The sequence below is a fragment of the Megachile rotundata genome, chromosome 6, assembly GCF_050947335.1.
Source record: "Megachile rotundata isolate GNS110a chromosome 6, iyMegRotu1, whole genome shotgun sequence".
In the NCBI taxonomy this organism is placed as follows: domain Eukaryota; kingdom Metazoa; phylum Arthropoda; class Insecta; order Hymenoptera; family Megachilidae; genus Megachile; species Megachile rotundata.
The window spans coordinates 3,291,770-3,312,423 of NC_134988.1; the positions used below are offsets into that span (position 1 = coordinate 3,291,770).

The 20,654-nt window shown below is 35.8% G+C and overlaps 3 protein-coding genes across 8 annotated transcripts in view; 2 read left to right on the plus strand and 1 right to left on the minus strand.

Moving 5' to 3' along the window:
• Positions 1 to 187: 187 nt before the first annotated feature.
• On the plus strand, positions 188 to 11,772 carry LOC105663578 (uncharacterized). Of its 2 annotated transcripts, XM_076532751.1 has the most exons (4): positions 188 to 4,894; positions 4,976 to 5,142; positions 7,270 to 7,504; positions 7,790 to 11,772. In XM_076532751.1, the coding sequence occupies exons 2-3, from the start codon at positions 5,035 to 5,037 to the stop codon at positions 7,486 to 7,488; spliced, it is 327 nt and encodes a 108-aa protein (XP_076388866.1). In that variant the 5' UTR covers positions 188 to 4,894; positions 4,976 to 5,034; the 3' UTR covers positions 7,489 to 7,504; positions 7,790 to 11,772. The 2 variants fall into 2 exon arrangements, with proteins under 2 accessions (XP_076388866.1, XP_076388865.1); XM_076532750.1 differs by having other exon boundaries at positions 189 to 5,142.
• The window catches only part of LOC105663579 (uncharacterized), a 46,130-nt gene continuing 34,702 nt past the window's right edge, over positions 9,227 to 20,654 (minus strand). Inside the window, exons 4-5 of one of the 5 annotated variants that reach the window (XR_013038427.1) lie at positions 16,603 to 16,769; positions 16,378 to 16,476 (exon numbers count right to left, since the gene is read on the minus strand). Coding sequence is in view for 4 of the 5 variants with exons in the window: in XM_076532740.1 (XP_076388855.1) it covers positions 9,227 to 9,375 (149 nt within the window). In the remaining variant the exon portion in view is untranslated. Of the gene's footprint in view, positions 9,376 to 10,597; positions 10,739 to 16,377; positions 16,477 to 16,599; positions 16,770 to 20,654 lie in introns of those variants that run through there. The other 4 variants (XM_076532740.1, XM_076532747.1, XM_076532743.1 and 1 more) reach the window with 4 other exon arrangements.
• LOC143264621 (52 kDa repressor of the inhibitor of the protein kinase-like) lies at positions 13,477 to 16,290 on the plus strand (the record flags this gene model as incomplete). Its single annotated transcript, XM_076532752.1, is given in 3 exon segments — positions 13,477 to 15,310; positions 15,502 to 15,989; positions 15,991 to 16,290. Coding segments are annotated over 3 exon segments (2,622 nt in total), but the record flags the coding sequence as incomplete, so codon positions are not given.

A 20,654-nucleotide genomic window follows, 5' to 3' on the forward strand; every position in this document is an offset into this window, starting at 1 on the left:
ATACAAACTTGTATTTTACATAGCGGAAAGCACATGGAATAAATTTTTTGCATATTATTTTTTGTTAAATTGTCTTTATACCTACCTTGTACTGAAACATTTAAACAAATGTCCCAACCTTCCAAATTACAATTAATATCATCTTCGATACGGAAAACTTAAACCGTAATGGACAATACTTTTCACGTTTCTTACTCTTCGGACCTGCCATTTTGACCATACACCCCGCCTATCTGTTTCGGCAGGCAGAGTCAAACCAGCGGCACTTACCGTAACAATAAGAACGTTTTTATGACTTACTCGTCAAACCGAGATGTCACTGCTGAAAATCAGTAAATTTCTAAGCGTTATATCTCGAAAACTAATAAAAATCGGGTAAGTACATAAAACCTTGATGAATTCGTCTTGAAAAGCACTATCGCCTGATCGAGAAAAAAATATAGTTCCATTTAAAAAAACGAAACTTCACCATCATATCTTTTACATTAATAACAATAAAAAAATTTTGCTTCTGCCAAAACATAGGGCCTCTTTTACCCTGCAATTTCCATATAAGCACTTTTTCGTGACATCAATAGTTCATGAGATATTAAGGTGTAACACTTTGGCGCGGACACCCTGTATACAATTTTACTTTGTGTAGTATAAATACATTAGTCAAAAAAATTAAGGGAACTGAAAAATTCCTTAAATTTTTAGGTCATTTTCAAATTGCTCTGCCTCCGTTGAAATTCATTACAGAAGACATCCAGAATAGTCATTTCGAAGCTACAGGTCTCTAGTTTTTGACTCATTTTCTCAAAAATTTTTTGAGCCCATTATCATTAACAAAATATACAAAAAATCGCGATGAAAAAATTTTAGAATTTTTTTTCTTTTTTTTAAGATCTGTAAAGACATGGAAAAATTTTTTTGATTAATGCCACTTCTCGACTGCTGTTCCTTGTTCCTTCCCCTATAATTTGCACATCTATGAAGTTCGTTTCGACGATCGGTCGCAAAGTTATGAGCTACCAAAGCCAAAATGACGCTTTTTCCTTTGATAGTCATTATCTCATGAACCCACCATCGACCAGAAATTATAAATACGGTTCCAGAAAGCGGAGAATGTGCCCTTTAAGATGGGTTTATCAATTTTTTATTAAATTTTTTTTTTTGTGCTTAATATTGATGTAAAAAAACGTCAAAAAACGGTGTTTTTTCCTCAAATTACAATTCGAAGAAGCGCATTTTCCAGCGCACGTAAACTTCGTAAATACGGATAGTCCGTTGGCAATCAACGCCCCATCATATCCCAAACGTGTTCAATTGGATTTAGATCTGGGCTCATTGCTGGATGTGGTAGCGTACTAATTTGACGTTGCGACAGAAACCGTTTTGCAACGTTCGCTGTATGTGATCGAGTATTGTCTTGGACTAATCTAAATCGGTTTCAAGTGTATTGACGAATAGGTAAGACATGCGGACTTAAAATTTCATTGATATACCGGCTTGCTATCCGAACGGACTATCCGTATTTACGAAATTTACGTGCGCTGGAAAATGCGCTTCTTCGAATTTGGAACCAAATTCCCCAAGCCATAATACGGCAATGCATTAATATGCGTGAACGTTTGCAAGATGTAATTAACAACCGTGGTGGTAATACGCGATATTAAATGTACAAGTCCTCGAATTTTATTGAAAAAACAAAATTACGCTCACCCGCGCAGACATTGCGGCAGACGCATATACCTGCGCGTTCCCACGTTCATATACCTGCATATACACGGCACACATACACACGAACTCACACACACAAGAGGAAGCGTAAATTCGACCTTCTCAGACCAAAGCATTCTTTAAAAATTTAGCAATGATACCGGTAAATGTAGAGACACAAACTTTTTTACCCAACAAACGTATTAGTCGCGGATCGGAGTAGTAATGACGTTTCCTTAACTCTTTTCGTTCAAATTTCAAAGTTTGATCCATCGGTTCATAGGGAACAAAGAATCGGAGTCATTTGAAACTTCGCATACATTTCGTGGGCAATATGAGCTTAGAAAAAAAACCTAGGCATAATCATTACAATACTTATTTACAAAGATACCGTAACTTTTGTAATTTGAGGAAAAAACACCGTTTTTGACGTTTTTTTGCATCAATATTAAGCACCAAAAAAAAACATTTAATAAAAAATTGATATACCCATCTTAAAGGGCACATTCTCCGCTTTCTGGAACCGTATTATAATTTCTGGTCGATGGTGGGTTCATGAGATAATGACTATCAAAGGAAAAAGCGTCATTTTGGCTTTGGTAGCTCATAACTTTGCGACCGATCGTCGAAACGAACTTCATAGATGTGCAAATTATAGGGGAAGGAACAAGGAACAGTGGCAAGGAGAAGTGGCATTAATCAAAAAAATTTTTCCATGTCTTTACAGATCTTAAAAAAAAGAAAAAAAATTCTAAAATTTTTTCATCGCGATTTTTTGTATATTTTGTTAATGATAATGGGCTCAAAAAATTTTTGAGAAAATGAGTCAAAAACTAGAGACCTGAAGCTTCGAAATGACTATTCTGGATGTCTTCTGTAATGAATTTCAACGGAGGCAGAGCAATTTGAAAATGACCTAAAAATTTAAGGAATTTTTCTGTTCCCTCAATTTTTTTGACTAGTGTAGATTGTACTGCTATAAATGTTGTATAGCTAAAAGTTATGCCATTAATTAGTTAACATTTGCTGCGCTGCAGTTAGGTTACTATCTTTATCTACGTATGTAATTATAAAATTATAGAACTGCTTAAGGGGTAACACCACTCTAGGATTTTCAGAAAGTCGATTTTTTTTTTCTTTGCTAAAACAATACTTTAGGGTCTTAAGAACAGAATGCCGTTTGATTTATAGTGGAAAACAAATTTTGAATGGTTCAATTATCAATTTTTCCGCAGGGCCTCAGAGCGCGCACTGAGTAGTCGCGCGGTATGTTGCAATTCATCGCTTTCGTATTATTGTTATCATTTAAAATAATAAGTTTACTTGTTTCCTACAAAACAAACAGAAGTATCCAGAAAGCTAGAGAAGGTAGCAAACACAGATCTGGATAGCCAAATGTATAGTACAGGCATTGCAGATTAGCGGTGAACAGAGAATTTAAGGATCAAAACGTTCATAAAACTTCAAACGCGTTTTTCTCGAAACCAGTTTCTTCATACTGGGAGGACGGATTTCGCGGTGACTACTGCATGGATTGAATTGAAATTTTTACAGTAGCTGCACAACAATATTGTCCTTGGAAGTACGTAGCCATTTTTTGATTGAATGTAAACTTTTTTTTATAAACAATTTAGTGCACATTTTTCATGCAAAAAGTCGATTCATTTCTTAAAAAACGCATAACTTCCACAAAAATTGATTAATCAAAAAACCCCTACGTACTTCCAAAACCAATTGTATATAGATTATAAATTCTTTTGATTTTTTATCCCACGACTCATACATAACGAGAAATCCGTCCTCCCGTAGGGGTGTTTTCACAAAAGCTGTTTCCGCCGATCGGCTCTGTCGCCTGCATTTTGTACGAAAATGACAATCAAAAATTATTTTGTCGTAGTTCAATATGTGTTAAATAAACCCTCTAAAAAGAGATTCTTTTCCGTTTATCGTTCTTCCAAAAAAATTGTCAGAATTAGGCCTCTTTTTCGGGCTCTAGAGTGGTGATACCCCTTAAATCACTTGGTAATTACATCAATTATCTACTAAATAAATTGTTATTTACTGAAGTTTATATTATTCAGCCCATTTTATTGATCAGGTTTACAATACAAGTACCTGATACAAGTATGTGTCTGCATTCATTCCAACATTTGCTCTTTTAGTTTCTCAAATTGAATCAAAATTCGGATTCAAATTGCTTCCGTTGAATATGTTCCGTGCTTTTGTCATTCCAATCGCGCTTGGAATCTTCAAGTTCCAAGTTATCAGCTTATAGTAAATTAGTGTACGGATCTAGTGTTACTGATGTTTGCTCTATCTGTTTGACTATATTCACAAAATCTTAGATTCTATTTCTGCCTCCATTGCGCAAAGTTTGAACGGTGAGAGTACGAGGGCGCGACATACAGAATTATATGAGGTAAATTGCAGTGCAATTCAAGCGCGAAAAGAAAAGAAGTAGTGGTGAGAAGACACATGAAGCGGTGATGACCAGGATCAACCTACCGACATGGAGAAAACAATCCAGGAAAAAAAAGTTGAAAAAGGGTTCGAAAGGGGGACTGGCGCGTATTTTGTCGATGAGAGAGGAGCGGGAGTGGCAAGGTGGTTCTGATGAAGAGGTTGACAAGGGAGGAGGGAAAACATGCTTGTCGCCAGTCGCCGCACAGTGTTTCATGCAATGGACAAAAGTCAAATTTCTGTAGTATTTAAATCATGATGTTATATATACCATATTGTCCAGAAAGAAACGTAGATTTCAAAAATATTTATACTTTTAATAAATAGAGTAACCTTTTTTTAAAGTTGAGAGTAAAAGTTTACCGTAGATTTTGGTGAATTTTCTTTGGATAAACGTATTTCGTAGAATATTTGTATATTTTAGTTCATCTTTATGGATTTTATTAGTCATTATAATACCTTTAAAATGCGCGAAGCAGGATTTCAAAAATATTAATTAATTTTCTCAATTTTCAATTTAAATGTTTATTCACTTTGAGAAGACTTTTAAAAAAAAGTCTTATGTACCTGTCAATTTGAGCTGCCCATATCTGCCCAAAACGAAGTGCACAATGAAAATTGTTAATACGACGCTCTCCGCTCAAGCCCTCAGCGCATCTGTGGGACCTTCGCATACGAATTTTACTCGTTCATTCGGCAGAGCGATAAAGCAATTGAGTTTGTCACGGTCAAGGTAACTGATTGTACACGACAAATTATTTTATTTACACGTTTATGATAGGGTGGCCTATTCAGTTAAAAACTGTAAAATAAGATTTCTAGCTTACGGACCTAAGGCTTAATTGCCTACACCTAAACATCTGTAAATGGCCAATGCTATTTTCTACCAACGCTATGGGCCATGTGGCGTTGCAAGTTAGAAAATCTAAACATTTGCCTTTTCTGGACATTCTGTCTTCAGTTTTGGAAGAGCATTCAGAGGTGACACACAGCGAATATAGTCAGTTATTTTTTCTTTCAGTTTCATTTCCTAGTGGTATTATCAGTTTATAAATTCATACTGTCTAGTGCTATTTTTCATTACTTTATAGTATTAGTGTAGTGTATATAATGCAGTGTAATATAAATATACAGGGTGTCCCGCAATTAGTGTAGGACCCGAAAAGGAGTGGTAGGTGGGGCGATTCTGAACAACTTTTTCCTTTGCCAAAATATTGGTTGAGGCTCCATTTTCGAGTTATTAGCAAAAAACACTGACCAATGAGAACGCGCATAGACCGGGTGCGCGAAAGCGTGAGCAAAAGCTTCGAATATGACGGCCGATCGTCGTCGTGAACAAATGTATCGATACTGTCGGTATAACGTCGGTATAACGTCGGAATAACGTCGGTATAATAGAAAGCTGTTAAATGAAAGTTACATTGAATAATGAATAAAAAAATCTTAATTATTGTTGAATTATCATTCATTCATGAATAAGAAATAACAAAATTAGTCTCTACTCACGTAATCAAAGTAAATCGAATTTATTTGATACGTTTATTCGTTATGGCAAAGAAATAACGGATAAAATATGGAAAATTATTTTCGTTCGATATTGTGATGATGAAAAAGAACAAATTCTCATTTTTAAAAAATTAAATAACTTTTCTATTCAACAAATAAAAATTTGAATTGAATAATTAATAAATTTAAATGTAACTCACCCATTGAACCGCAAATAATCACGATGAAAATGCATCTCTGTCACTAGGCCAATCCACCGATCCCTACTGTTCTCATAAATAATAGAAACTCTGAAAAAACTCTCAAGAAACTTCACTGTTACCTATCACTGTCACCCTTCATTATTAGTTTTTATTATCACTTTTTTCTGTCATTTTTCACTAATTTTCACTGTGAGATCAACACATAAATACGACGAATGAAAACACATAAACAAATATTCATAAATAATTTAAACTATATTATCTTGAAAGCAAGAAAACAGAATTTTTTATTAAAAAACAACGATACATTTTATTTCAACACGTATCTTTCGACAATAAACGGTGACTGTCGATCGACGCCGCAGTCGTTCAACAGATCATCGTTGCATGGCAACCGTTCGCGACGTATACCTCGCGATCGAGAACGAAACCGCGATCCGTGGCCAGTCTAACAATGTCTTCTAATAAAATACAATATAATATCGATTCCTCAATTCGGATACCTTATAATGAGAATATAGCGTATCGTTAAACATACATATCTATGAATAATCGTTCACGCGTTTTCATTCGGTCCGTTTACCGGTCGTGCTTATGTTGTGCAATTATTAGAAAGAGACAGTGAAATAAATTGAGAGTTCATTGACCCTGCCAGGATATCAGCTGTTGATGCTCTGATCGGTGGATCTACCCGGTGACACAAATATTTTTTATGGAAGCTAGTTTTTTCATGAATCAATGGGTAAGTTTTATTTAAGTTGTTTCCGTATTTTTAAAATTATACGTACGCAGCAATTGATTTATTTCACTTCAATGAGGTACTGCATTAGATATTTTATTCCAGTTTTATCCCATTTCGTAGGGAAGGTACTCATTCGTTTTGAAACGTGAATTTATTCATTTACTTCATTAGAATAATCGACAGAATAAATTTTCGTGAATTTATTCTTTTTCCTTTTTGAAGACTTAAAATAAATACAAGATACTTGGTCTGGGTAAACAACAACTAATTGGTTTATCTCCCATTCACGAATTACGAAGAACTTAATATTATTCTTAACTTCTTAATTCATTATTCAATTTAACTTTCACCTAATAGCTTCCTGTTATACCGACGATATACCGACGTTATACCGACGGTATCGATACGTTTGTTCACGACGACGATCAGCCGTCATATTCGAAGCTGTCGCTCATGCTTTCGCGCGCCCGGTCTATGCACGCTCTCATTGGTCAGTGTTTTTTGCTAATAACTCGAAAATGGAGCCTCAACCAATATTTTGGCAAAGGAAAAAGTTGTTCAGAATCGCCCCACCTACCACCCCTTTTCGGGTCCTACACTAATTGCGGGACACCCTGTATAATATATAATAATATAGACATTTTACTATTTTATAAGATCATGAGTCAAGAACTAATAAGTGGTAATGTACAATATTTTTACATGGTTTCTGATATTTCATCAAGCAATATCTTAAAATTTAAAACAAAACACAGCAAAAGTAAAAAACTTGAAAGTACAGACATAAGGCAATATGTTATAACAAGTGATTCGTCAGATGCGAGCTCCAAGTGCAGTACAGATACTGGTTCCGAATCCGATTCAGAATTAATTTGAGAAAACCAAAATATAGGTACGTTTTTAATATTCTAATATTCAATTTACTTTTGTTGTACCATTTAAGTTATATATATTTCGATAAATCTAATATAAACATCTCGTAAGTGATATTTATCTGTAGAAAAGATATTTATTTATAACAATTTGCTTGTGATTCATGCTCGATTCCTTTGAAAACGATATATTGCAATTGATTATAAATATTAAAATTATTGTTACAAATTATTTATTACAAACCATTCTTACAATAAGTAGTATAAAAAATAGTATTATTTTAAGTCATATAACTTTTTTCCAGGCATGAAAGAAATTTGGACATAGAGGATTAATAGAACAACATCGTAAAAATCAACATAAAAAAAGAATTATCAGAAAATTCCATACTGCAGCAAAGTTACGAATTTTGTCCCGAACGACCATATACACGAAACACTGTGCGCCGTCTGGGTTTAATACAAGTGAAAACGCCCCGCTTGTAGCAACCAATCTGTATATCTGACAACGGACATCACCCAATTGATATACGCCGATTTTAATGAAATTGTTATACGTTACAGAACTCGAAAAAAATATTTGACACGTATTTTTTTTTTATCGGCGAATATCCACTTTGAAGTGGTGAAAATGAAATATATCTTCGCAAATTTTTCGGGAACTATTAGACCTAGGTACAAAATTCAAAATGTTTCGAAAGGTCAATATTACAGCGTAACTGAATTTTTAAAAAATTTATTTGCTTAAAAAATATGTTAAAAATTAACATTATTTTGCAAAAATTTTTAATGAAACGTTTAACTATTTTGATCAAATTTCACATACGTAACTTGTGGATCCAAAGAAAAAATACGGATTACAGTGGATATTCTATATAAGCAAATCTTTCGGGAGTGAGGTTTTGCGTATATCGTACAGGTCCTACATTGATTGATGTCTTGCCGAACGTAGAAAAGGACAGAAGAGAAAAATATCACGGTCGCCGTTTGCGTATATCGTAAAGGTGCTACATTTCGAGCGAAGGAGACTGAACGTAAACAAACAGTGACTTACTAGAAGGACACTCCTAATGCAAGAATAAAACTTTTTTATTTTTGATTTTTTTTGTTTAAATTTTTTCCATCATATTTGTAACATTTTTCTCATTAAAATGAGACCAAACACGACACACTTCGGGACATACATATTTACTTGTAATTTAAAGTGTTACGCGTACATCGATGATTTTACTCTAATAAGATATTGCAAGTAAATATAATTCAAATTACGTCGTGTTTGGTCTCATTTTAATCGGAAAAATGTCAAGAATTAATTGGTAAAAGTTTGATAACGAAAAAGTCAAAAATAAAAAAGTTTTATATTTGCATTGGTATTGTCTCACGGATACACTAATACCCGGGTCACGTTACATTTCCCCGCGAGCGAACCTCGGGCGTCTCGAGGGGGCTTCCCCCCAGTGGTGGGGATAACATTTTTGCTTATATCGGAAAGGACATTTTTGCTTATATAGAATGAACACTGTAATTGGAATTTTTAATTTCTTATGCAAAAAATATTACTATGGTTCGGGTTATACATGCATTTTATATCTTTCGTTGAGCGCACAACTGACTTCTATATTTTGGAAATTGTATTATATTACATTTTTTGTACTATCTTATTTAAATAACTCAATTTGCATTTACAAGTACAAATACAAATAATGTACATATACAAATAATTTAGACGTAACTATTTATAATTATTTATTGTAAAATATTTTGTGTGTAATGGTCCACTTTCCCGACCCTGTCCTTGCCACCGTTGTGTTGTTGTTGCTGCGGTTGCAATCCTGCCGCCTGCCGCCTGCCACAACATCGCCGACATTCTTCGACGTTGCCTCCTGTTCGTCTACAATAAGATAAAAATAATGAGGTGTAAAAATAATTAAAATTTCAGGTCTGGAGTTTTACATTTATAGAATAGGTACTACATGCTTTGTAATGAGCCGAACGTAGAAAAGAATAGCAACACAAGAGCAAAGAGAGACTGAAGTTTGGCAAACATGAAAGGCTCGTGCGTGTTTTGTCTTTTATTTTAAAAAATCAAGATTGTTTCTTTTTGGTTTTTCGTGAATGAAACCTTTATCATCGTACAATTCGTTTTTCTTATTAAAATGACACCAAACACGATATAATTACGACAATAATTACTGTCCAGAGTACGGAAGAAAACTAGCGGGACGGGAATGAGGCTAGAGGGACGAAAAGAGCATCGCAGTGGTAGGATTGTAACGTTGCCGCCTATTGTCACACGCATTTTCGGCAATAACACGCTATTTGTCGAGGCGCACACAAACACTAATCGGTCGCGTGACGCGGAGAGTGGGTCAGATATATGTAGAACAAACGAGACAGAACGAGCGATACGTTGAGCGACATTCCATTGTCGTAGTGTCCAAAAGTTTTACGCATCGCGTAAGAGGAAAAAGATAGAGTTTTTTAACATATAGTAGCAATATCAGTTTCTATACCTATGTAAAACCACACCATTACGGATGAACGGTGGGAGCTACGCGTGAGTAGAAAAGTGGGGATCAGGTGGTCCTAGCGGCCTACCCTCTTTGCCCCGTTCCCGTCCCGCTAGTTTTCTTCCGTACTCTGGACAGTACTTGTGTAGTAAACCATACAATTTTCACACTTACGAAAACTGTACATTTACTGCAGAGATACGAATTTCTTCTAGCGACTCGCTGCACATATAATTATGATCTTAATTATATCATGTTCGGTATCATTTTAATTAAAAGAACAAGACGAATGCAATGATCAACGTTTCATGCGATGATCAAGAATTTTGATTTTTGAATTCCAACAACAGAAGACGCACGAGTCTTTCTTGTTTGCCGACCGATACAATATTCTATCTGTCTTTCTTTTCCATTTGCCGTTCTCTTTCATGTTAAAACCTTTAATCACCCGAAACACAAGTAATTATGATTGTAATTATATCGTATTTGGTGTCATTTTAATGAGAAAAACGCAACGCAGAATTGTTATTCAACTTACGTTAGCAGGTGCTGGTTGCGGTGCCGTGCGCGGGGGCGGGGGTGGCAGCGCTGGTCGCCGGGGTGATGGCGGGAGCGGCGGTTGTCCTTGGTTGTCCTGTGGTGGTGGTGATGGTGGCGGCGGCACCCACCACGCCCGCATGGACTACCAGGCACCGGCCTGCGGCCACCATGCCAGTAGTGGTCGAATTATTTCTTTTATTTCATCTGCATAAAAAATGCAATATAAATTTACAATATTTCTCGTCCATTCTACGCAACATAACTGTTGCGTAGCTTTTGGCCTCCCACAAATATATGCATAAGAATATTCTTATCATTTTCTCTGAGCGCTTGCATTTTCTCCTCCTGATGTTTTACTTCTTGCGTTGTTTTTTGAAAAAATAGGAAGAGATTATTTAATTAATAGGCAATGGAAAATACTTTAATAAAGATTAAATGAAATAAGTGGAAAAATAAATAGAAACGTCGCAGATGTACTTAACATTGCGGCGTTCTGCCAAGAAATGACTTTTGTTTCGTCCTTTCATACGAAAAATAAGCGACAAGCGAAGAAATCATCCCCACCATCAGGAATAAAGACCCTAAAGGGAGAGGGAAAGACCCATCGGCATACAGTAAACATTCGGGACACTACGAACGAAAGTGTATGTGACGTCGTCCGACGTTGGAGTTAGTCATGTGACGTCATCCAACGTTGGAGTTAGTTATTAAGTAATACTCATATACTTTCGCTACTTCGAGCTTCTCACGCTTTGCGTTACGCATATAATCTACCGCCAAATCAGCAATGTAATCATAAGTAACATTAGAACTACCCAGATAACATCCTATAAATCTTATTCCCACATCTCAACCCCTTAAGTCCTTTCGCCGAATCAATATCTCTGACATAAACATCCTTTTCAAAAGACAAAACAACAGATAACGACTGACAAAATTCTTTCCCCCTCCGTGATCAGTAGGCAATATAAAAGGGCCTGGAGATCGCACGGTAGCGCTCCCATTCCGATCCTTTCCGATGCCTGGATCATTCCAGTGCACTACTCTGTCACGGGTCCCAGCCCCGATATTCCAAACCACGGGTTCAAGCCCCGACAAGTTAGATTCTCTAACTGTTACTCCTGTCCCTACTCACCTCCAACTCTACATTATTACGTCACGCTAACCATTAAGTATATCTCTGTAAAATTGGTCATATTTCGTTTTCAAGAATATACCTTTATTTCATTTTATCTTTATCATACAGTTATTTTTGCCTCAAGAAACCCTCCTATTCGTACAATCCCTACGAGCATTATATTCTAGAGCAGTTACTTTGATTTAGTCGAGACCGGTGGTGCGAGAATCAGCCGCACGGTATCAATAGTGTGTTTGACGTCTTTGCATTTATTTTGGCTCATGGAAAGAAAGCAACGAGGGGGGCGTAGATACCAATTACGCAAGCTAGTAAGATCCTTCCATCTCCCAACCCCAGTACAAGTCGCGCCGCTTACTCATAACCGCGTCGCGAACATAGAGTGGAAACTAATACCAATCGACGTACCAAATCAACAATCAACGGGAAGTATCGAGAGTAAGTCACTGTGCTACGTTAAAACACCCGGGATCCCTGGCAGATGACGGGCGTACGTATCGCATGGCCAAAAAGATTGTACAATTAGCGTCAATACCGGTGAGTTCCTCTCCTATTTTACGTGAACCGCGATCCGGGACATAACATGTAAAACTTTCCTATTATTGACTTTTTTTACATAAAACTTTCACCAATATACATGGGGGTATACATGGTCATGACCCCCCCCCCCCCCCCCCCCCCCCTGAGCTGGTTCCAGGACTTAGGTGGACCACTAATTGAACATAATGATTTTAATTATATATTTTGTCACCATACAGATTTTATGTAACTACATACCTTCAATATTTAATTAATTTAATATAATATAATAACTTTGTATGGAACGACTAAACTTCAACATATCATAACATAGTTCTAAGTTAAAAAACTAAAATTTCTTTCTACCTATAATGTGTTTGTAAGTGTACCTTTATAAGTATTGTTAAAAATTGTTGCTGCAAATTCATTAATTACAAGAAATGGTAAATAATCAGTTTCGCATTATTCCACTGCGTGTGTTTTAACTTAAATGTTATTGTTGTTAATGCTCATAAAGTACCTCATAGGTAGGTAGGTAGGTACCTACTTACTGAAAGAGTGCTGCGTGACTTATGTACCTACTTATATATTTTTTTTGGACGAGGGAGATTGAAGAGCATTAAGCTTACTGACCTAACCTAAAATCTTAGATAAATTCACACAATGAAATCAAGTGTATCGTCGTGACCACACTCATTTGAAATAAGAGAGCAACCAACAGAATGAACTGATATAAAATAAGAGAGCAACCAACAGAATGAATATAGCATGCATAAACGTAAAAATAATCTTGGTTAAAGTTTTTAAAAGCACCTAGCGAAAACTTCGATGCAAACTATTACGTGACACAAAAACATTGCGCTTCATTAACAGGCATGCATTTACAACAAGTAAATAGTAATCTACCTACCTACTACTTTTTACTTTATTTGTATATTACAGATTTTTAAAAACTATAAAATATTAGAGAACCTGAAATTGTTTTGCTTGTTTAACACTATACTTACCTAAAGTAAGTAGGTATTACCTATTTGATGTACGTACCTACCTGATAAAAATTCGTGTAGGGGCCTAAACTTAAGTAAGGTCTTTATGGAAAATGCAGTGGACTGTAAAACTACCTATATTATTATGTTTTTATGTACTTATAACTCATATGTTTACAAAAGTTTGTTGTCTGATGTGGGGTGTGAAATTTGCATGGTTTTGCTTTGTTTGTGAGGTAATGCGCCTGCGCCACCAGCCTGTACTATAGCGAATGTGGGTGTTTTTATGTATATATATTTAATATGTATTTGCAACAGTCTGTTGTCTGTTGTGGGGTGTGAAATTTGCATGGTTTTGCTTGCAGGGTGATTCTAAGGGAAAAGGAGATGGTAGTGGTGGATTGAAACGTTCATTAAAAAAAATAGATTCATTTTTCCCAAAGAAACCAAGGCTTGAGATTGCTCACTCGAAAAATTCACCTACAACAACTACAGATGAAACTAATTGTATTGCCGATGCTTCTGCTTCTACAGCTACATTGCCTACATTAACCATAGATGAAGAAAAAACATGCTCTCCTGTTACTAACGATATTCAGCCTACAATATGTACATCGACTTCTGATTCTGATCAGATAAAGACTTCACTTTCTCAACCAAAGTTTGCTTCAGATATTGCTTGTTATGTAGGGGAAAATATAGATGATTCAACTAAAGCTATGTTGCTTGAAAAGCATTGGCAGCCTCCCCCTAATTATACTTTCCCGCATTGTGTTGTTAATAAAAAAGGAAAACAAACAAAAAGATTTGCTCAGAAGTTTCACCTTGACAAGTTTCACTGGCTTGTTTTGTCGCATAAAGACCAGGGTCTTTACTGCAAGTACTGTGCTTTGTTTGTCGTAGCTCCTGGAGGTGGTATACAGACAAAAACACCTTTATGTCGACTCGTAAAAGAACCATTAAAAGCTTTCGATAATTTGCTAGGTGAAAATGGTGTTCTGCTAACACACCAGCGAAACAAATACCACGAATTAGCTGTCGAAGCAGGGAAGAACTTTTTATTGAGTTTTCATAAACCGGAAATTAACATAATGAACCAAGTAAATAGTCAAAGACTGAAACAAATAAATGAAAATAGAGAACGTTTGCGACCAATCGTAAAAACTATAATATTTTGTGGCCATCAAAATATATCGTTACGTGGCCACCGCGACGATGGTAAATTGCTGAACTATGACAGCGTAGTAGCCGATGAAGGGAATTTTAGAGCCCTTTTAAAATTCCGTATTGATTCTGGCGATATTGCATTGCAGCAACATTTAAAATCTTCAAAATCCAACGCCACGTACATCAGCAAGACTGTACAAAATGAGTTGATAGATGTTTGCGCAGAAATCATCCAGGAAAACATTTTACAGAATGTGTGGGAAGCTAAATATTTTTCAATTTTGTTCGATGAAACAACAGATATATCACATATCTCACAGCTGAGCCTATCATTCCGATATTTGCATGATGGTATTATTAAGGAACATTTTGTGACTTTTTGTGATACCTACGATGCTCTTAGACGTGAACACAACAATTCAGGTGACATAGAGCCTCGATTGACAGGTGTAGCATTGGCGAAAATCGTTGAAAATCTGTGTACCAAATTTAACTTAGATTTATCTTGGTGTGTGGGTATTGGAACTGACAGCTGCTCGGTTATGGCATCAGATACAAAAGGTGCAGTGCAAGAATTGATGAAAATAGCCATTCATGCTAAACGTTGCCCGTGCAACAACCATGTGCTCAATAACTCATTGGCAAGATCATCCAAAGTAGTTTCCTGTCGCAATACATCTGGCACAATGAGAAAAGTTGTAGCATTTGCCAATGCATCCGCTAAGAGGCATGAAATTTTAAAAATAGAACTCGGAGCTGCCATGCAAGGTATTTGTGAGACACGTTGGGTAGAGAGGCATGATGGGCATCTTCAATTTCAAGGAGACAACTTAGTCAAAATTTGTGGCGCTCTGGAGAAGATTTCTGCTTGGTAAGACAATAAAACTGCCAATGATGCGCATTGCTTGCTGCAAACATTGCGCAGTTCTGACTTTATTATATCCTCCATCTGTTTAAGTGATGTATTAGGTGGGTACTTCCCTAAATTATTTTATTTCTTATTGTTTGGCAAATGAACTTATACGAGTATACTAAACCTACTTTAAAATTATGTTGTTGTTTTGTTAATATTTTATGCTACGAGTACATACCGTTTATATTAAGTTATAAATTCTTAGTTTATGCACTACAGTCACAGTCACTTACTTTTTATTTTTCAGGTACTACTGTATCTTTAAGCAGAATACTGCAATCGAACTCAATTGATTTAAAAAAAGCTACGGACGCTATTAATGATACTTTAAGTGTTTTACAAAATAAAAGAGAAAATGTGGACGTAATCTACCCACAGCTTTTTTAAGAGGCTAAAGAAGTAGCTGAGCAGCTAGATGTAGAAATTAAATGCCCCAGAATAGTATCAAAACAAATACATAGGGCCAATAACCAACCTGCTCAATCTGCTGAAGAGTATTTCCGCAGAGCTATATACATCCCTCTTCTAGATTCAATAATAAGTGATCTCCAGGACCGCCTGTCTCCTGATGTACTTAATTTGTTTCAGCTAAGCGTTTTCATGCCAAAAAGCGAATATAGTAATGAAGACATTGAAACTGTGAAACAACTAGTTACCGACTATACATTATTACTAGATAACACTCCAGTTTCTGTCATTATAAATGAATATCGGCTGTGAATGGTGAAGTGGCAGGCGTGGCCAGGACATACCGCAGTCGATTTCTGATCTTATTTTAAATTGTGACATCGATATGTATCCTAATATAAGAAAATTTTTATGTATTATGGCTACACTACCTGTCAGTGTAGCGACAGCAGAAAGGTCTTTCTCTACGTTGCGCAGAATTAAATCGTGACTAAGATCTTCAATGGTTGAAGATCGCCTAACCGGACTGGCACTTCTCCACGTTCATAAAAACGTACTCATTGACGTAAATGACGTAATAACGCGTTTCGGGAGAAGACGTAAAAGAAAAATTGATTTTGTTATTTAAATATATGTATTTTGTCTGTTTCTATTTTGTTTGTTGGAAACCCTTGTCGTACCACCTCTTCACTTTTGCGGAGTTTTGCGTCATACCCCTCGACATACCTCTAACTGTTATGACAAATCATTCACCACGGTTATGGAATATAAATAGGCTGCCTCATTTCGTGCGTGATAGTGCTTCTCTGGATATCTTCAAGAGAAGATGGCAATATGTACGTGTATATGTACAAGTTATTATGTGTTAAGTTTTTCAAGTGTACAATAAAGAATAAATATTTTTAAGTACAGTACTTACGTACATTAATAAAATACCTACTTTTTACCTGTATTTATTGTTATCAAAATTAAATTATAAGTTCTTGACTTGACCACGACTATGTGACCCCCTCCTGGCGCCAAAGCTGGATCCGCCCTTGGGGATGGGGTAGCTCACACGTGTAACATTGTTTAGAGTAGATCACCGACCGATGGCGCGCGCGTTAGCTAGAAAGAGACAGTACATACACGTCGAAACAGAGTTAATATAAATTATCATTTAAATGTTTATATTATATATATTATTAATTATTCACTCATTATAAATTGCGTTATATTTTTAGTTATTATTTTATGTACTGTTTGTAATTAATTATTTCTTCTATTGAAACACTTATAATTCGCGTATCTAAAAATTATTAAAACTGCGATTTAACGAGAAAACTTGTGAAAAACTAATTAATAATAAATCAAAGCGTATTTTTATTAATCAAACTAATATATATTTGGCACTAAATAAAGCGTAATAAAGTAATAACTACTTTTTGAGCGGGAAAAACCCATGATTCTCTGGGTATAAAAGGGCGTGCAGCAGTGGCTGCGAGCGCAGAACAATCTTGGAAGTACTACGTGCCGGACCTCTTAGGAAGCGACTAACTGGAGCAGTTTTAACTGGTAAGAGCCTACAAGATTCTTAGTTTTGACTGGACAGCGGGTATCAGCCATTTGGATACTCGATCGTTAGGTAGTTCTAGTAGCCAGCTAACGCAGGCTCCCCGTTCAAACGGTCTTGTATCTGAAACTCCGTAAGGAGAGTGCTATGCTCAGCCCCAGAAGAAACTAAGACATCAACGAGAGCTCGCCAGTCACTCATACATATTTCTTATTTTTCTGAGTTACTAACTCGCCGTCAGATTCTCGGAGTTCGCTCTGGGTAGTTTAGTAGCCAGCTAACGCAGGCTCCCCATCATTGAGCGGCTTGGTCTCTGAAGCCCGTGTCTTTTGGGTGGCGTTTCAGTAATTTCAATAAATAATTAAAGTCGAGTCATTTTTATTTGCAACTCTGTTGGTCACACGTCGGTCACTTGATTCTTGCATCGTTGGGTAGTTCTAGTAGCCAGCTAACGCAGGCTCTCCAATTAAGCGATCAAGTTTTGGGTGTCGATTTGTGCTCTGACAAAAAGGGCCATGAACTAATTAGTTTAGAGTCAAACAAAGAGTAACTGTTCCACGTCTAATACAAATTTTAGAGTTTTTGTAATTAACCAAATATTGTTCTGTCAGTTTTGTTAGAATCTAGATCCATTATTAAATTCCGTTATATTTTTGCGTTGCGTATATCATTATAAAACCGCGTAATTGAAGTAGTTAGCTACCGTTCTGCGATTTGCGTCAACAACAAGTCTATTATACTCCAATTTGCTTATAGAATTCAGTCACACATACATTTTTATATTTACTAAAGTAATTGTTAATTATAACTCTTTTTCTCATCATTATTTGAATAAACCTAATTAATTAAAGGTATTAACCTGTAGATTTCACTCTTTAACCACACGCCACCACGATCCCACATTCTTTTAGAACTAGTTGTAGTAAAAACGAGTCGCTTAATAGGCAAAAGCCGCTCTTTGCTTCATAAGCGCTGTAAAATGCCAGGTTCTAGTACCAGGGACGTTACAGGGGCATGGTTCTGGACAACCTTTTCCTTATGCATAATTGATGGAAAGTTTTAGGTTTCGAGATATTAGCGAAAAAAAAATGAAAAACGAATATTCATGTTGTCGTTTACTTAATTATGTTCATGGCATTTACGCAGACAAAAAAAGCCCCGGAAGAACTGTCTCACAGTATCCTGTACAATTCTCCGCATTCCACTAAAAAGCGTGAAATAAAATAATTTTAAGAAAAAAAATATGCCGACTTCGAAATGCACTAAAAAGTATAAAATAATTTCTATTTCCTAATGAAGTAATTTCTATTTCATTCAATCATACAATTACGTAACAGATATGAATGAAACCTATTTACTCGTTAGGTAGTATATTAAATACATTTCAACCTTTTCGAAGCCGGCGCAAAATTAAAAGATTTTCTTGAACTTTTCAACCTTTGGACAGCTGAACATACGCAAAGCTTGTATAGCTATTTTCTTTCTATACATATAACTCGACAACACGCTGCGAAGTAGGTGTTAGTGCGTATAGAATGTAACTATGGTCTAACTCAGGGGTCGGCAACCTGCGGCTCGCGAGTTACATGCCGCTCTTTGGATGTGAAGCTGCGGCTCTTTAGTTCCATTCGCAAATATTATTTATTTTATCAAAAAAAAAAACAAAAAAAAAAAACAAAAAAAAACAAAAAAAAAACATTTAAAAATCATTCTGAATCGATTAACGAAGATTAAGCACCGATTTTATCTCTCAACCATTTGTACTCGCTTTTCACCGCACCCCTCCCCCGTGACACGCGTTGTCGCTGTCGTCAACTGTTAGTGTTGTAAGTAAATGTTTAATTGTATTAATTTTTTACTTAAATAATAAGTAATTATCTAATAATGCCATATATATATTATCTAATTTGTTGTCAAAAACACTACTTATATATGAATAAATAGATATTTTTTCTTATGAATAGATAGATTGGTTTTTTTGTTATCAAAAAACTTTATTTATGCGAGTATTATTTATTGTTGGCAAGAAAAAATTTTGTAGCTCTTTAAAAACTTTGAAATTTTGTAAATTGTAATTTTTGACTCTTCCGACTCAAAAGATTGCCGACCCCTGGTCTATCTAGATTCATAGAGTATGCGACGGAAAGACTCGATCGCCGCATATTCTATAAAGATAGAGCCGATCTGCCGCAAATTTGGTAATTCCCGCGTCGTGGGCTCCGTTCATAGGTTCTTAGATCCATGGCTTCCACACGCGAAAGAAGTAGATTCAATTTCATTTATATCAGAAACGTTACGAAATGAAGATGCAGTCGTTACATTTACGTATAGTCCCAGATATATCTATAATGAATCATATTCTTTCTCAGGATTTATTAATTTCCAATACGCCATACCACAATCAACTGATTATTGGCAGCAACGTTTACTGAGGTATTTTTAATTTTGCGCCGCCTCCGAAAAGGTTGAAATGTATTTAATATACTACCTAACGAGTAAATAGGTTGCATTCATATCTGTGACGTAATTGTATGATTGAATGAAATAGAAATTACTTCATTAGGAAATAGAAATTATTTTATACTTTTTAGTGCATTTCGAAGTCGGCGTATTTTTTTTCTAAAAATTATTTTATATAGAAGCGAAGTTAGCTTTATCCGAAATTAGACTTAGGTACGATTTAACACCTTGGCTACTGTGGGCGCCTATAGGCGCTTAGGCGCCTTTAGGTGCCCGGCGCAGTTTGGCTTTATGACACGGAGGGCGCCTAGAGGCGCCGCGATAATTATATCGATATTTATCCTCATAAATCTTAGTTAAGAGAGAGTTAATGTTCATTGCATCTTCTACTACCTGCTACCTCAATATTTAAATATTAACGAAACATAAAAAAAGGAAAATTAGACGGAGTGGAGACACGCGCTTTGTTATTTATATCCTCAGGAGCAGACAATAAGCGAATTGTAAAGATATCACTTCGTATTCTGGTGACTATGTTTTTCTCAGTGAATCATTCCATACCGCCTCATCTTACAATTTAAATTTAAATTTTACAATTATTTTCTTGTTTTATCCCTAGTATGAAAAATTCGAATACGAAAATGAACAAAAAAACGTACAAACATGGTGCACCATATAATTCTGATTCAGAAGCAAGTGGTATTGAAATGCCTGTTCCTTTTTACAAGCGGGAACTTAAGAAACGTCGCCTTTTATCTTCATCAGAATCGGAAGATGATAGTATAAAAGTAGCACCAAAGCAAACAAAACGTAAAACGAAATTTTCCTGGACGCGAAGATATTTTGAACCAACAATTTACGAATTTGATAACCAGAATAGTGGAATCAAAACAAACATAGCTAGAAAATCATCCATCCTCGAAATGTTTCAAACGTTTTTTTTGGAAGAGTTAACCCGTTGCCGCACACTTTTCATTTGA

Bases quoted from the DNA above. Each gene is read 5' to 3' on its own strand.
- LOC105663578 (XM_076532751.1), top strand. From the start codon at position 5,035: ATGCTATTTTCTACCAACGCTATGGGCCATGTGGCGTTGCAAGTTAGA. The intron at 5,143-7,269 runs GTGACACACAGC...CTATTTTATAAG, and splicing joins TTTTGGAAGAGCATTCAGAG to ATCATGAGTCAAGAACTAAT.